At 31.8% G+C, this 19469-nt stretch overlaps 1 protein-coding gene across 11 annotated transcripts in view; it reads right to left on the bottom strand.

Moving 5' to 3' along the window:
* Positions 1–19469, bottom strand: part of LOC106794038 (disks large homolog 4) — a 259789-nt gene that overhangs the window by 219859 nt on the left and 20461 nt on the right. For 10 of the 11 annotated variants that reach the window (XM_014761422.1, XM_014761432.1, XM_014761421.1 and 7 more), the window contains exon 2: positions 17266–17402. In XM_014761422.1, the coding sequence (XP_014616908.1) occupies positions 17266–17402 (137 nt within the window). Of the gene's footprint in view, positions 1–14136; positions 14213–17265; positions 17403–19469 lie in introns of those variants that run through there. The other variant, XM_014761430.1, reaches the window with a different exon arrangement.

Here is a 19469-nt window from a genome sequence, read left to right as displayed (position 1 = left end):
CGAAGCGTGTAAAAAGATCATCGATTTGCTAGGATCGGAATGTAAATAATGTAGATTGAGGATTCCTAGATATATCAGAATTCCAGGATGCAGATTAAACGTAGATACATATGCAATATACATGCATGTACATACACGTACGTGGATAAAGAAGAACATTCCTGAACATTGAAAGGATTCTGAAATTCGTTACGATTCTTCTTACGTCGATCGCATTCAAATATCGTCTACAGGAATAGGAACATTTACTTAGATACGAGAACGTGTGAAATTCAATGACGTTTGTCTTCGACGTTTTACGACGTAGACGACAACGAGGTTCGGTCGATCGTTCCTTCGTTTTTTCTTTCTTTATTTCTTTCTTTCTTTCATTCTTTCGTTCTACGTCGTGCGAAAAATAGGGATGCCTGAAAGAAAACTATCTCTGTAGTTTCCTTTTTCCTACCCCGTTTTCTTTATGTCGCTTGCAGCATTACCATGAACGCGACAGAAACAGAGAAACAAAGAGAGAGAAAGAGAGAGAGAAAGAAAGATGAAGAAAAATAGAAAAAGAATGAATGAAAATTTAGCCCTGAAAAAGGGAATGTAAAAAGTGTTTTCTCTCGGACTCAAGTTTTCAACTAGCAAACGTGCGTTTAGGAAGAAAGCGGTTTTTAAAGTATTTCACCTCTCGCCGTTCACAAACGTATAGGAGGACACTTTGTAGAAACGTTATCTTAAGAATTTCTTACTTTCTTTCTTTCCATCTATCTTTCTTCCTTTCTCTTTCTACGTGAACGATCAAGCTCGAACTTTGGAATAAAGTTCTTCTTCCCTTTTTCTATTTCTCTCATACATTTATGTATATATATATATATATATATCTAAACGTCTCACTTCACTAAACGTTTTATAACATGTTTAAAAATTAGATTCCTTTATCTTAAAAAAAAGGGTACATGATCGAAATAAAAATATTCTCCTAAATGTTCTTGCATTTGGTATTCTAATTGTAAAATAATTATCCTAATTTTCTAAGAACGTAAATTACAATGTATCTAACTCGACAAATTAATAATTAACTTTTCGAAAAGATGCATTAAACTTCCTGAAAATTTTACATATATAATACCTACGTGTTGTATATCTTTAAAACATGAAAACATGAAAATTCGAGAAAGAGAGAGAATTAACAATTGGTCTAACATTTTATCTTTGCTTACCTTAACGTAACACCACACACTTACGCATATCATATACCACCTTATACTAACACGTTCTTATCGCCAACTTTCTTCTTCCTATTCTTAGCCTCCCGCTTTATCTGGCCTTTAACGAATTAACTTAAACTTTCTTCTAACTGTCTAATGTAGTCGCATCTTAGTCGTAGCAACAAAGGCCACTCAAAGGAACCGAATAAACTTTGACTCGGGGGCTCGTGCACCACCACCCCCCGCCCAACCCCTTTCTCTTGTTTTCTACCGAGTTTCTTGCAATTTACTGTGACTTTCAAACGAAGTCGGCAAGTTTCAGCGAGCGTTCTCTCTCTCTCCTCCCACTTGGCCTCCTCCCCCTACCCCTGCCCCTATCCCTCTCTTTCTCCCTCGCAATAATATAATAGATTCTTGAATTTAACGAGCAAGAAGAGCGAGTATTATTCTTCCTGCCGGGAACAATAACTTTTCCGGCCACATATTATACCGCTTGAAGGGTTACTGCACGGAGAAAGACAGATAAAGAAGAAGAAGAAAAAGAAGAACAAAAATCTAAACACACAAACGAAAAATACAAAAAACAATGTCGTACTCTTTTTCATATTCCCGTAACACAAAATTACGCGATTGTTTTATATTACCGGTTTGGATATCCGTTCGATTAATGGTAAAAATAAAATGGAAACGTTTTATCCGAAATCATATCATCAGTCGAAAAACACTTGCAATAGATAAACTTTTATAGGTGTACTTTACAACCCTTCTATATGTATAAAAAAGCTGCTCTTCTTTTATATACATATAAAATACTTTTATGTATTTTTCATGTGTGTAAATGTTATTTCGTACATTGCCCGACCCATAAGCTAGGGGTAACGTGTAAAATAACAGAATATTTTATTACAACCTTTAACATATTGGACTACAAATTTTTTTTCAATTTTCTTTTTTAAATATTAAACGCAATACATTTCTATTTTGTATAAGTTTAATTTAAAAGAGAAAAAAAAAGAAAAGCAAACACAAAAAATAAGGAAACTTCTACGAACAAATAGATACGAAGAATTTTTAAAAATTAGGATAAAGATTATTCTTTATTCTTTTAAAATATCCGTTTGTGCAATCATTACATCGATGGATTAGATTTAGACGGTGGCGCGCCCGTTCTCAATCATATCCCTGGCTCGTCAATATTGTCAGAGAAATTGATGTAGATGCAACCATGTTCAATTCTCTGAATTCTCTCTACCTGCCCCCACCCGCCCCCTTTCCACCTCTCTCTCTTACTGATTTTCTGTTTGTGCCTCTCTAATTTTCTCTCTCTCTCTCTCTCTCTCTCCTATTTATCTATCTATCTATCTATCCATCGAGCTTGAGTACACAAACGGACGTAGCGTGATAACAGAATTGATAGTACAGTATAATAATTATAATCTACATTCTCTCTCAGTTTCCACACTAACCTCTTCCCCCTTTCTCTCTCTTCTCTCTTTAGTCAAACTTACACACATATACGCAGGTGTACATACGTAGAGTACGTATGTACACAACCATAACCAATGCATTCCCATCACCAGAATGGCCCTTCGATTCTCGTCGTGTCGGCGGCACGATTCCAATTCTCTGATCGTTACGGGGCTCGTGCCGTGGGACGACACGCGTTATCCTGAGTGCCCGGATGCATAATTCATCGAAATGCCGATCCAAACTACACCATCGTAAATCACGAATTACCTGAATCGAAGACAAGTGTGTTAGCACGGACTGACTGACTTCGAACCCTTTGATTCTCAACGTCTTGATACTCGTTGGTTTAATAGATCGTTAAGATAATTATTATCACGAGATGTGTGAATTTTTCGTAACGATGAAAGAGTTTTTATTGAACAATTAATTCGATGGTTCACAACAAGTTGTAACAATTGTATTTAGAGAACGATACACGATTGGAAATAATAATATATTTATTATTACTCTTATATTTTATTACAAATAAATTATTTTATATATATATATATATACTGGGGTGAATATTTGTTGTTTATTATCTAACTGAATGATTTCAATTTTTAAACGATATTTCGTTATTTCTATCTGAAGGATTGATCTCACGTTGTAGAAGTAATAGACCACGAAACTAGACGTAAGCTGCATCCATCAAGCGGAATGAAACCACCCTTGTCTAGCGCATGGCTGATGTGGGTTCCTTCGGTGCAAAAGCGAACGACGAACGGGCGACATACTTGGATGAAAATTACGTACTACTCGAGAATACAGAGATAAAGCAACCGTGTACGGCATACGTTGTTCGCACGTAAAACTTGTTCGGTTAGAAACTCTCCTAGAATCGTTATGGTAGTCTCTTATTATATATCACGAGCGTATAATAAATTACCATTACGAGCGTAGTCTCATCATTTTAAGTAATTGAAATTTAACACAATTTTACGAATTACTCGTACATTTCTTTTTTCTATCATTGTATTACATCTCTACAACTAATATAACAAATATTTGTTGGATTCTTAATAAAGTAGAATTCTTTGGATGAGAGTTACTTTTGATTTTTCTTCTTTTTATTTTTTTTTTTTTATTTTTGTTAAGGAAAATGACGACATTATAAAAAATAATATAAAATAATTATACTATACTGGTAGTGGATTAAAAGAAACATGAAAGAAACGTTGACAGCAAAGTGTATTTAAATAAAAATGAAATAGAAATATAATTTGTACATAAAAATGTTTTTTTTTTTTTATATATATATATAGGATCATTCGTTCATTGGAGATTTATTTATATATCTGTTTGGTTGCATGGAGATTAAAGCCTGACGGAATATGAAAATCGTGTATGCGTAGCAGTTGTATCGTGAGTTCGCATGATTAAACGTACTGCAAATACATGGTTCAAGGGGGAAAGTAACGATGCGCTACTGACAAATAAACGCTTCAATGTTTCCGTGTGTATGTATATCTATATGWAAGAGAGAGAGAGAGAGAGAGAGAGAGAGAGAGAGAGAGAGAGAGAGAGAGAGAGAGAGTAACTGGAAAACGAATTTTCTACTCCAACATAAGTTACTTCTATGTGTGCCTGTTAGGTAACTAAAAGCCTATAGCATTTATAAATAGATATGTCGAATTGTTTGAAAAGTTCGTTTTTTCTGTCTATCGGATGTACTACGTAATACTTACACGGGAATTTACCTATCAACGTTTTTTACGTGATATTCGTTTAAAAACGTCGATATGGCCTCGATATTTGTTTTCAATTGGAAAAAAAAATAGAGAAAAAAAAAAAAGAAAAGGTAAAATGAACATCAAAACGTGGGAAGAGGGAAAAAATCAATGATATTACATGCAGATAAAAATAATTATTTACGGTGAGAATATTTCACGTATCACATTCGATCTATATATGATTCACATGTATATGAGTGTGCGAGAGAGACAGAGACAGAGAGAGAGAGAGAGAGAGAGAGAGAGAGACAAAACGACGAAATAATTTCACGTTTTAGCAGGACAAAAGTGAATGCATATAATGTTGTCGGGAGGAAATAAGAATAAAGTGACACAACAGGAAGGCTAGTCGTACGTACATACATATGTACGTATATGTGTATATAATACATTGTTCCTCGAAGTTAGGTGATTCACTAGTGGTCGGGATAAGTTGAACGAGGGAAAGAGATAAAGAGAAATCATTCTGGCACGAGGCCTTGACACGTGACAAGACAACCACCACGACATTTTGAACCGTCACTTTATATGTACGCCCGAGTTACAACTGTTACGTGACTTACTGTTACCAACTATGTGCGCCCGCATGCAACAAATGCATCCCATTTGTACTTTGTTTGACCGACCACCAAATTCTCTTGTGCTTGAGAGAGTAAGTAAGAGGAGTGAGTGGAAAAAAAAAAGAAGAAGAGGATTCTCACGTATACTAACTTACTCAACAAAACCAAGTATTACTATCCGTTACGTGAAATCCCTTTACCGTGAAAGTGTATATGAGCTTGTTAGAAATTTGGTTCGCATAAAACAATTCATGCTATTCCGTGAGAGAATGATTCAACCTCCTTTGTCGAGAATTCAAAAGTCTAGACATCATAATCTACGACTTACAAGTAAGTATTTCACGGATATTTTCTCTCAATAAAAAAGAATTTCACGATATTTTTTTCTATCGTTTTTGTTTTTTACACGTTCAACGTTATTTTCTCAATGTCGTATTATTATATTTATCCCATTGACTTATAGATTTATATTAATCTTTAATCGCGTTTGACATTATTATATCTAACAAATATTGATAGAATTTAAATTCGAGCTTGTATCAGGATATATAATAAAATGTCAGTACCTATAATATGATGTTGTAATAACAATATTCCATTGGCAAAATCTGATTTCATATCTCTCTCGACACTTAAAATTATTATCATTTAATTAAAAGCATCAAATATATTCGTTTAAAGATTTTCATCTATCGAATCACAAATTAATATATTATATGTAATAACATTAATAAACATTAATGGAAGCAAAATATCCATTCATCCATTAATTTGTCATTACACCCATAAATAGTCATATATTTTCTTATGAAATTTTATTCTCGAATTAACAAAAGGAAATGAAGAAAGATGGATAAGGGAGCAAATGCGATGGTGCAGATCGCAGTTGTTAGGAAAGGGTAAATCGCAGAAGCTACATACAATGGTATCTCTAGTTACGCTCTAAAGGTCTGTAAATAGCAGGAGCGTGCTAATTAATCACCGGTTGACAAATTGCCGAAGTCAACGTTTTGCTCGTAACATGGTGCCGCGTCTGCCCGTGGGGCGTGCCCTGTTCTTGCCAGCTCGTTGCTCCTACAGTATCTCGGTCTAGATTAGACTACGAAGAGAAGCAGAGAAGCTAGATTAAGGATTAGTCTAAGGGTTAGGTTAAGGGCGTGGTAACATTGAACTAAGATGTATCGGATATCAGCCTGATATTAATTTATCTTATACCATTTTACGAGATTTTCGGTAATACGATAATTACATGATGTTTTTTTCTTTTTCTTTTTTTTTTTTTTTTTTAATACTAAACCATAACGATGATGTTCATGCCATAACTGGTCAAATGATCTATCTTTAACAAAAGTGTTTTTTATATTTTGAATCCTTTGAACTCGTATTGTTACATTTAACATTACAACGAATAATCGTTTACTGTTGCAGCATAGTTTTTAATTGATTTTTTTTTTTATGAACAAAATTAGGACAAAAGGAAAAAATTGGACCGTATATACAATCCGATCATTATTTTCTTTTGAAAATATAATATAAATGGACTTTCAATGATTTACCTATATAGAAAAAATCACGTTCAAAAGGTTAACGTTGTTGAATTTAAATTCTAAATTAAAGAATGATCATTTGACCAGTCGCGGTACGTTTAGAGTTAATTTGTGAAATAATTTAAAGGATTTCAATGAATATTAAATACAGTAAAAGAGCTCCTAGAAGATACGTTCGAAGTTATACCAATTTTATGTTATACGGGACACCAAGCGCAAAAAGTTCAAACTAAATAAAGAAGTTTTTTATTAATATTAAAGAAAGTAATATGCATTCTAATGCATTTTAAAAACTATGAAAAAGGTAAAACTTTTTTTCATTGTATATTCAGAATAAGTTAAAGTAAAAAGGCAGGTTAAACTCAAATCTGAACATTGTCAGGAATTTCGCTTAAAATTAAGTTTCTTACGGAATTGCTTTTTGAGTGTTGATCTGAGCTAGCTTCTTCGTCGTCCGAATTTTTTCTTCCGATTAACTTCAATTTGATAATATATGTATTATTTTTGTTGTCTTATTACTCCGTAGAAGAATATTGCTCTTAAAATTATATTTTTTTTCAAATTTCCTATTAATTCTACAATGGTTTTCTTATTTTAAATTTGGCAATGCGCGGTAATCCAAGTTTCCATTTTATTTTTGCCAATTCTCTAGTTCTTCATTTAAATTATCCGAAAGTTAAGTTACCAGATTCATTTATAAATTGTGTTAAGTTGTTTTCATCCCAAGATAGTTCGTCTGTTAGATTAACAAAGTTCCTCTTCGTTGAACTCTTAAGGAAAAAGAAATACGCTCGCTTAAATGATAAGTCAATACCGTTTAACCGAAATAAATGACATTGTGAAATAGTACAACTAATATTAAATATAATTGTCCTATGATATACAATTTAAATTATTCTTTCTTACTTTTACAAAATTTCAACTCGAAACTTTATCTATTGTTATTTAATTAAATAACGCATTCGTGACAAGTTTAAGAGTTAAAGATAAATCTTTTTTTATGATTATTAAAAAATGGTATTTTATTTTAAAATCAATTGACTCGAATAAATAAAACGATATACATAGAAAATGATTGACGTATATTTAATAATCGTATGTTTCACTTAAGATACTAGAGTAATAATACGTCTTAAGAATAGCGAGCTGCCATAATGACAGTACGTTCATCAACGTTGAAATGCATCCCATCTCTCCTCAGGTTGATATTCGCTACTAGAAGGTAATATTCGTGGCAATGTTCACGCAAATATATGTATGCGGGTGGTTGCGTTTACGGCTTGAGGAAACCGTGGAATATTCGTAAATTACTCGGAATACATTATTACGTGACTGTGTGAATATATATATATATACATATGTATATATATATATATGTGTACATCTATGTTCGTTTTACTCGTGACCCCTTTTTCTTTTTAATAAGATTCATGATTTCATTCAACAAGTAGAAAAATATAGGATCCTAAAATCAAGAATTTTGTCTACAAACTTCTTATTATTTTCATCCCTTCTCCAAAACCAACGAAAATAAACTAATACAGATAAAATATTATACAACGCGAAGCAGATGAGAAATCATGTTTGATTATAAATATACTTTATTTAAAAAAATATGAATTTCGTGAACGTACTCGTTGAATATTACGAAAAAATGTAGTTCCGGGAGCTTGTTAAAAAAAAAAAAAGAAATAAGAAAAAAACATTATACATACACACAGAAAGAGAGAAAAAGAGAGAGAGAGAGAGAGAGAGAGAGAGAGAAGATTGCACCATCGAGTCGACGTTGCATAAGTCACTAGAGTACACTTTCTATAAAACTCATTTTCATCGGTGCAGCTTAATTACATGCTAGCATGGAAAATGAAAAACTTTATAGAATTAACAACCCTAGTGTACATTAAATAACATTGCATGAAAATATCTAATTTATTATTCTTACAAAATTCGTGTTATATATCGTGTCGATGTAAAAGGGTGTAAAAGAAAAAAAAAGAAATGTTCTCGATACTCTATTATCACTTAAGAAAATTGTCTCGAATAAAAATGAATAAGGAAAAGGAAGAACAATGATAAAATATTGGAAAAAAAAAACAAAAAGGAAAGGAATAAAACATCGTTCTTTGAACTATCCTATGATTTTCCTTGATAACGACGTAATAAAGTTCGAGTTATCCGGATAAAAGCGAAAACTAAGAGTAGTAACAAGAAGACTATAAAGTTAATTAAATGGTCTGGATGGTTCGGTGCTTCGACGAACGAGAAAAGAGAAATGTAACGTAGAAAGTTCGAGGATTATCGAGGAAACGTATTCATTATCGAGGACAATTGTATGTACTTATTTACATATAAACGTAAAATCGTTGTTATCCTATTGCTTTCTAGAAATCGAGTAAGTAATAATGATTGAATAAATAAGAGATACGCAATTCTAGTAAGCCAGTTTCATTTTGTATTTGTCTTTTGCGCAAATAGAGAGAGAGAGAGGGAGAGATTGGTAAATAATAATTATTTATATTTATTTGGTAAATATTTAGAAAATTAAATGATCGATATAAGTTATAGGAATATAATATTCTAAATAATTATACGCGCGATATTGAATCACATTTTATCAGTAAATAAGATATTATTTTAATTGTGATTTATTAATATATACTCTTTAAAATATTGACAAATATAATAATTATTATATTTACAAATTTAAATGAATGTAAATTAATGTAATCCCGATATCATGTAACAAATACCGATTACGATAAACTTCAATCGAAATTTATAATTATTATCTAGAAAATAATTAAGAAGAAAAACGAGAGATGCATATATACATATATAAAGAAATAATATAAGATAAAAAAAGAAAAAGAAAAAAGTACGAGTCCGGCATATATCGAAAAAATATTTTCGAAAAAGTAAATAGTTACGTGTTGTTCGCCTAGGCAAGAAAGAAAAGAAGCTGAACTTTTCGTAGAGTTTCGCAAATGAATGCATCGGGTGCACGCAGTGCATTAAGCCTCGACCACAACAACGAATGCATTGTGAAACGAGCCGTTCGTACACCACGGCACATTCTCGTTTAGAGTTTCTTCCATTTATCGAGAGAATGAATACTGTATCCAAGGGAAATGGGTTTTAGGCGAGTGCTACTATAAATTCCATTTGTCCCCTTGAAAATGGTGATATATCGAGTGTAGAAACTCGCCAACTCGAATATTGTTGTTGTCCTCGTTGTTGTAGTTCTCATCGATGTCGTTGTTGGACACGTTTCACTTATCGATACGTATTTCTGCGTGTTTGTTATTTACACAAATTCCATCAGTCCATATTATTCAAACCAATTTTTTCATATACATAAATACATTTTATGCTAATTCTTATACGTTCTTATGGTTATTTTTTGTAATTTACATATGTAAATCAATTTATTTTCATCAAGAATATATATACAATAAATTTCGTTGATTATTTTAATAAATTATAATTCTAAATAACATCAGTCTATACTGATCCAGTGATGCATGTGTAAGAATTCAAATAATACAAATCGCAGTACACATTTATCGACTTGCTTACAAAAAATTAATTAAATATTAATCAATGACCTACTGACCCATATCATTTCTTCGAATTCAGACACGCAATTTGTACTCAGTGCTGATACGTTTAGAAAATATTTTCTATTATTAACTATTACTCGTAATACCCATAGATTATGTTTCATAGATTATGAATGATACATTACGAAAGGTTGCAACCCCGTTATAGGAAGTCGTAGATATATAAATCTAACGACATTTTAAAGAGAAAAATGTGTTATTTTTGTCTAACTAATCAAACGTAATCAATTTCGTCGATATATCTTGAACGAATATTCAGTTTATGCTAAACGTATCCAAAGTTACAAATGCAGATAACGCTTGTTCATAATTCACGATCAAGATCGTAAAATACACATTGGAAAATGTTTAATAACTAAATCTCGTTAAATTCAAACGGGTATTACTTTTTCAAAACCACCTACTCGTTTCTCGTTTATCGATATCTTGTGATAAAAATTAAGTATCGCATTACGCGCGGGATTTTGGGAGGCTTTTAAGGGACGATAAAAATCTCTAAGGCTATATAGGACGTCGCAAATAAAATCTTCTATTAAGAGCATCGTTTCTCAACGATTAAAACGAGCCTTTAATTTCCATCCGGCGAGCAATTGCCCGGCAATTAAATGCCACCACCAACGCCGGAAAACGTTAGCTGGCATCGCATTAAACGAACGACTAAGAAAGAGAGAAAAAGAAAAAGAAAGAACGAGAGAGAGAGAGAGAGAGAGAGAGAGTTTTTTAAAGTGATACGATTACTCGCATTAAAAATTTTATTGAATTTGTCGATCTGTCTGCCGGCACCCGGGCCAACTCCAGTAAATTTATATTTAAATTTATTAGACACCTTTATTCTCGAATCTATGATTTCTTTTTCTTTTTTATAAATACTCTTTCGAGGAACAACAAAATTTGTTCTTTTTCGAGATAAATGCCATCTTCGATTTGTGTAAAAATATTCATAAAAAAAAAACAACATGGCTGAATATAAATTTAAAGATTTTTCGAGTTAGTTTTCGACAAAATGTGGTCAAATAATTCGTATCACATAATTTTGATTACAGTATTTAAAGTGTTTGTTGTACAGATACTTGTTGTAAGCCTTGATAATCGATACCTCTTGATTTTTTATATCATAAGGGATTATAGGATAATATCCATGGTGATTACATGTGCATGTATATATTAGTTGAGGGGGGACAAATGAACGATTGATTGATAAATTGTCCGATATCAAGAAGCGAAAATTGATTCATTCAAGTTATACAATATTCGCTATTTATTGAACAGATTAACAAATTAACTTCTCAAAAATAATAAATATCAAAAAACATCGAAGCAGTGGTACGCTTCGATACGTTTATAGCTTGTTTAGAATTCGAACATTTGCCATGCTGCAGACATAACTGATTACTTTAATCCTTTAATTGTAATTTGTCAAGGTGCAAAGAAAAGAGACGATAAGAATGAAAAACAAAGAAAAAAAGGGAATAAAATAGATAGAGATAGAGAGATAAAGGGGGACAAAAAAGAAGGTGGGAGTGGAGTGACGGCGGGAGTTGTAGGGGTAGGAAGAAGAGAGAGTGGGGCAGGGGGAAAGAAATGCGGATAAATTTTCGCTACGTGCTTCTTCCTCGACACTCCTGTCTTTTACAACGAACCTAAGATACGATATTTCAGGATATAGAGCAGCCATTCCGGTGATATACGTACTTTAAGTGCACCTTCGCGAACCTAGCCTTGTAATTCCTTCCTTCTCGTACTTATAATAGAATATTATATTTCCACCGACTCAAAACCCAACACCTTTCCTTTTAACTTTCCCTCCGGTCTCCCTATTTCTATTATCTTTTTTCTTTTCTCATTTTTTTTTACTAGTAATATTATTATTATTATTATTATTATTATTATTAGTATTGCAACTGTGGGAGATATAAAATAATATTATAATAAACCGATCTGTGTGTTATCGAGAAGAAAAAGAATAATAATAATAAGAAGAATAAGAAGTGTGTAGTCGACTTTGAAAGAATCGAAATAGAGAAAAAGTTAAACAGCAAAATCTAAGATGGAATGAGATAGAAACAACAAAGTTTCGTATTTGTCGATAATAGCACGCTGACTCGACGAGTTTTCTCAATTGTTCGTAATAACGTTAAGCTTCCACCAAGTTTTGCGAACGTAGGTTAGAAGAGAAAAGTGAAGAGAAAAGTGAAGAGAAAAGAAAAAGGAAAAGATGAGAGAAAGTATCAAGAAAATAAAAAAGCTTCTACTTTTCTCGAACAAGACAACAATAAACTTTGAAACGAACCATTAACGAATTTGGTATCATACCTTTTAACGATTTTGTCTCTCCATCAACTGGTATTATTTGAAATTCAATATTAAAAAATAACTATCAAAGAGATTATTGCATTAACGTTAATATAAAGAGTCATTTGAAACGTTAAAAAGGAAAATTACGTACAACGTTGATCTACGACTAACCATTTTGTGGAATTAAAAAAAATTACAAAAAAAAAAGAAAAAACAAAAGACGTTGATAAAAAAGAGAGACGAAATAAGGTTACCAGCTTGCGTCCAGTGAAAATCGTCACGTGGAAAGACAGGAAAAGTAATCGACAGTGAAAGAACTTCAACTTCTATCCGTTACAACTTACACTCTTATTATCCTCAGTCATCGAATCGCAGTATCCACGAGTACCGACACTTTAATCCTCGATTTCTTCCTTTCCTCTTGATCTATGTTGAAAAAAAAAATCAAGAAAAAGAGAGAGAGAGAACGAAAAAGAAAAAAGAAAAGAAGAAAATCGAGAATCCTATATCGATTTCGAAGTCCCATGGGAAATCGGAAAGCGTTTCAACTAGATCGATGGAAAGAAGAATAAGAGAGAAAGATAGAGAGAATAAAAATAGAGAGAGAGAGAGAGGGAGGAGGGAGGAGGGGGGAGGAGGAAATGAGTTCGTATTTACCAAAGGTTCGTATTTACAATAGGTGAAGGGGCCAGGCGGTAAAGAGACGAATGTGAAAAGGGCAACTAAGGAGAGAGAATTTTCCATTACACCAAGTACACCGGCTCTTATCATTGTGGTGCACATTCTACCACCGACGACCCACAACCCACAGCCCCCCATAGCATCGCTCTGCTTTTCTCCAAAGTAATGGAAAACAAACAGCAGAATATCGCACCTCCGTTCGTTCGTTCGTTCGTTCGTTTATGTATGCCCAAAAGTGTCTCAACTATCATCATCCATCCCTCTCTCTCTTTCTCTCTTTTTTTTCTCTTATTCTCGCGATCAATCTATACATTTTTTTTTTTTATCTAACGTTCTCGAATACATCTAACATGGATTACACGTGATATCGAAATCGGGAACGGTGATTTTTCTAGTGGTTTGCAAGTAACGTTAAAATGATCTTATTCTTACGATCTATTAGGAGGAAAAAACAAACAAAATATATGTATATATAGATATAATATGAAAGGTGGTTTGTAAATTGTTTAACAGTAATCATTATTATTGTGTTCTATTTATTGATTTATATAAAATAGCTAATTGAGGAGATATATGATGATTAGTGATTGATACCTAATTAAAACAAACAATGTTCGTTGATCTGTACACGTGATAGAAGTGGAAACACGTATTATATATATCAGGTGGAAAATAATTAATTTGATTTATATACACAGTGAGTAAAAATCGTGGATCATTACGTTTTTATAAATTTTATGAAATCTGTTATACGAATATTTATACACGCGTGCATACACATACATAAACATAAAACACGTAGATATAAAAAACACATGTAGATACCCCCACGCTGAATCTATCTACAAGTAACATGATCCCATTAATAGAATCAGCGATACAAAGAAGTTATATACAGCAAGTGTCCATTAAAATTGTATGTATTTATTATTTAAATTAAATGTATTTTAAATTGAAACAATCCTAAATGTAAGTAAAATACATTAGAGTATTAGACTTACCATAAATGATTGTTAATTAATCGAAGGAAATGTATATTGCTGTCTAGAAGCACGGAGTACAAGCTTGACGCACCTTCCACTTCGAAAACAAACAATGAACTGAGTCGTTTGTCATCTCTGAAAGTTCTTTTATTAAACGTTGTTTATATGACTTTCCGAACGTTGCGCATGCGTGTAACGAGAATTTTATTTGTAATAAAAAGAAATTAAGATGCAAACGCTCTGATTTTAGCATTTTTTTAATTTTTAGGTAATTGCTTCAACAAAGGTATATTTGTTTTAATGTTCCTGCCCAATGATGAATTCAAGGAGGGTGGGGTAAAATTTTCATCTAATAAAACATAAGATCAAAATTAATTAATATTCAAAGTATATTAATAGGGGGGTATGTAATGTTTAAACAAATATATATACGTTGAAATAATATTAAATATAAGTATATAAAGTACATTAGATTATTAAAATAATTGTTAATTAAACGATAGAAGTGTTTATTGTTGTCTAAAATCTCGGAGAATATGATTTGAATGATACGATTAATTAACAATTATTTTAATACACTAATGCATTCTTTTTACATTACAGGAAAATTTTACCCACGAAGTCATCACTGCGCAGGAGTGTTGAAATAATTACATAAAAATGATAAAAATGCTGAAATCGTAACGTTATAATCTTAAATTTTATTGATTAGGTGGATTATTGATTTTATACACATGCGCAACGTTCGGAAAGTCATACAAACAACATTTAATAAAAGAAATTTTATAGAAGAGAAAGTCCCAGTCTCAAGGTGAATTTCGAGGAAGACAGTTGACAGAACATATTCTCCGAGCTTTTAGACAACAGTAGACACTTGCATTGATTAATTAACAATTATTTTAATGCACTAATGCACTGTACTTATATTACAGCTTGTTTAAAAATATATATTCACAGGTTTATACATTACATACTTATTAACATATTTTAAATATTAAATTAATTTGATGTGATATTCTTTTCGATGAAAATTTTATCCTCCGAAGTCATCGATATTGTTATTTCAAGTATAATTATATATAGATGTAATTTTTAAACAAATGTACTTTGTATTATTTTTACTTTAATAGGTACTAAATTGAAGCAAATTAAAGTAGCATTAAAATTAAATAATGTTACTTGTAAGGCTAAATATATTAACAAAATTTAATATAATTATAATAAAAATATATTTCTCTATATTTACTATGTTTATGAGCCATCCTATATTTATATTTTTACAAATTCTAAATTTTATAATACAATAACTAACGTATATTTCCATACTTCGGAATATCGTAAACTTATAAATGATAAACTTTCGCACATCACGGGTTCATCGATCGATAGTCGATATCCAATCAGAACTCGAATATACGTGGTTAATATCGGTTTAACCGTACGAACCATCTGACTAAACCGATATATATATATATATATGTATATATATATATTCGAGGACATAACGTTTATATATATACACGCAGATACCTAGCCATAACCTATCGAATCTATTAACTCATGGATCTAGTTTCTTAATAATGCACGTTTCACTAAACTATCCGTCATATTCTCGAAAATACGTTTATCGTTAACCACAAAGTTTCAAACATGTACATACATACAACCTATATCAAATCGAGTTACGATAAATAACATGAGAACCATAATAAAATAAAATAATCAATAAAAATTGTATCGAGAGACAAATGGATTTACGATAATATCTATATATGTATAAATATATAATGGAAAATAACAAAGAATCAAATAGAACGAGGAAAATATTTACGGGTTTCGTAGATCCGAAAAATCGTTACATCCTACAATCGAAGAATCGAAAAACTTTACTTATTTATGAATAAAATACTTAACTATATTTTCAATTTAAAAGAAAAAAAAAAGTAAATTATTATTTCTAAGTGGTACAATATATATATATATATATATATAATATTATACAAAACCAAATGAAATTTTTGTTCATTTTCTTTTGAAGCATAATAAATAATAATTACAGCTCGAAGCTTTGAAAGTGAAGAAGTTAGGAATCGTGTCACGTTTAATCCAGACGAGGGGTTATTTGATGTTTGCGGTAGCGCGTGAATCAAAATGAAAAAAGGGTAATGACGACGACAACAACGACGACGACGACGACGACGACGATGGGAGGGTGGGATGGTGGATATGCAATTAGCAATTAAAATCCCGATTCTAGCCGATTGATCAAACTCGTGCGATACCCTCAAGCCAATCGACTCTTGGATCACAATAACTACCGGTAATTGCGTGCTGACTCTCGACATGCCTCCCCTAGTTGACTGACTGGATGGTTGAATGGTTGGTTGGTTGGTTGGTTGGTTGACTGGCTCGTAGAATGAGAGAGAGAGAGAGAGAGAGAAAGAGGAAAAAAAAAAGGAAAAAGGAAAGAACGTCACTTGTGTTCGCTCGAACGATTTAAAACGGCGGATTAAAAATTTCATTCTTCGCGTTGGAACTTTTATAAATCGATATCGGAAACGAGGGACGTGGCTGCGGTTGCTTACCAAACGCCTATTCCTATCGAAACCAGTGGGCGTTGGAAAAATTACATTATGAATCAACAGAGAAAGCTAGCTTTTTTTCTTCTTCTTCTTCTTCTTCTAACTTTTTTTTTTATCTACACTTTTATAATCAATCCTCGTATAATTTGATCAACGAATAGACCGTGAACAAATAAGATAAATATAAGTACGATTAAACAGATTTATTTTCGCTATTTCCTATCTCGCGTTAAAACATTTTCTCGATTAATATTAAATATTGTGATTATTGAATCTATCGTAGTATTAATGTTGAATTTAAATTTAACTATCTTACTCTCTATCTCTCTTTATATTTTTCTATCTTTATATTATACTATTTCTTTTTTTCTGATTTTTAGAATATGATTATAAAACGCAAATACGAAAAGTTGTTCATGTTTGTTAGTTTAGACGAATGGTTTTCATAATCCATGATCGTCCTGGGAAAAAAGTAAAGAGAGAGAGAGAAAGAGAGAAAGGGAAAGTAAAAAAAAATGTGCGAGAGATATGAAATATCGAGATATGTATATGCAACAAGACTCACGTCATTCTGACCGAAGGTCGGCGTGATTGGTCCATCGCTTGCTTCCCATTTGGCAGCGATGCGGTTCGTCTCCGCCGTTTTCTGCTGGACCGATTTCGATTCGTCTAGTAACGTCAGCTCATAAAACTCTTGAATATCTGCAACAGTAAGCAAAGAAGACATATTACTGTTTCTGTACAAGTCAAAAGTTAAAGTATCGCTTCTTCGATATACATATATATATAATATATATCACAAATCGAGATACTGTAAGATATTTATTCGATCTATAATAATACGCGAGGATTTATTGGAAAATAGACAAAATATTTATTACCAAACTATAACTCAATTTATTTTTGATTCGATGGTAAAAACATTTTTTTCGATGGACAAAAATTTCCTGCGTTTCTATGTGTTATTTCTTACAAAAGTCGTTATATTTTCATGTTGAAATAAAATGCATCTGATATTGTAATGATAAAATAAAAAAGTATTTACAAAAAATATAAATAAACGTTAATGCATATATATGCATCTTTAAATATATGATATCGAGGCTTGCATTACATTATTATGAAGTAATAATTGATAGGACATATTTATAGGGTATAAAAAAAGAAAAGAAAAAAGTAAAATGTCTTATTAATTACAATCATTAGGACGAACGATTATTTATACTTGTCATAGGAAACTTTTTAACGCAAAAAGACATTTTGAACTCGGGTCAATAAAGCAATTTCGTTTAATGGCTAATCCAAGAAGAAATAATGGTAGTCGTTAACGCGACAAGAAGGTAGTAGCGTAATTTTCATCGGTCGCCGAACATTTTCTACTACGACTTCCAACATCGTGAATCGTGTGCTGGTGGTAATCTAGCAGCTAGTCTAGGTCGATTCAATGTGCCGGCACACAACGGAAATTTATTACCGGTAACGTGTCCGAGGTAGGTCATCCAGGTCGACGAAGGTAGTAATTCCTTGGTCCATGCTCTAGTGTGCCTACATTGTTCCAATGGGGCTCGTATGGGGCTAACAAGACACTTGCATCTAACGTCGATCTTCGTCAGAGTAAATCTTTGGTCTTGTCCGATACACATTTTATTAAGTAAGAAAAAAAAGGAGAAAAAAAGAAAGAGAAAACAATACAAATGACATGGCATTTTAATCGTACACGCCTAAATTATTTGCTTTATTTTTTATGCAATTTTTTATGCATCTGAGATCATGACAATTATTAACCTATTTATATAGAGACAATATTTGTTTCGGAAATATATTTGAATATTAATATTGTCAAGAAATTTTATGTATAAGTATATCTATTAAAAATATAATCAAAGTATTATACAACTATTAATAAACAGTAGTTAGAGCGTGGATGGTTTTTTAACAATATTTCAATGAAAATAATATATGAAAATATTTCAACACTTTGACGTTTAGAATTTGTACTACTGGACGGCAAAGTATACAACCTAATAATTTTTCAACATACATCAGTTAATACTATTTTTTTATTTTTGTAAAATACCTTAACCATAAATCTGTCCATTTAAAAATATAATGACTAACTTGAAATTTTTTAAAAGAAGAATAATCTTAAAAATAACAATTATCTTACCGTTCTTGTGTCTGTGTGTGTCTCTTCAAATAAGATTTGAATACCATATTCTCTCTATACAATTATATATTGTATGGAAATCTTAGATTTTTCTCTAACTCTTTGGTAATAATTTATTGCTGAGTAATTTGTACATGAATAATGAATGACGGAATGACGATAGTAGAGTTCTCAACGATCTTATCCTTCAACCGTTGACGACGTACTGAAAGATCGATTCGCGTAACGCATAATTATTTCTTGTCACCTTCCGGCGATTTAGCTGCGAGCAAGAATGTCACGTAAACACTTAGAAATGTTCGAGTGAGTGTAACTAAACAATGTTAGGACTCGCTTTGATAGAAAACGTAAACCAATCGCGTTAAAAATATTCAAATTGTTTTGGTATATTGGCGTAGCAGTTAGATAAATAAAAAGTGTATTTAAAACATTATGAAAGTATTAATAATCAATATTCTTGTCCCAACAGTATATTAATATATATGAGTTTHAAARRGAAAATTGAAGACAGTTAATAAATTTTGATGAACAAATTTATTTGATCTTGTTGAACGTTTCGTCCCTTACTGGGGACTTCCTCAGCAACTCGATCACCTAGTTCA

This window comes from Polistes canadensis, unplaced genomic scaffold, assembly GCF_001313835.1.
Source record: "Polistes canadensis isolate GaletaPanama2010 unplaced genomic scaffold, ASM131383v1 scaffold_22, whole genome shotgun sequence".
Lineage (NCBI taxonomy): Eukaryota > Metazoa > Arthropoda > Insecta > Hymenoptera > Vespidae > Polistes > Polistes canadensis.
The sequence above is the reverse complement of the archived record's forward strand: the minus strand, read 5'-3'. Positions and strand labels throughout refer to the sequence as shown.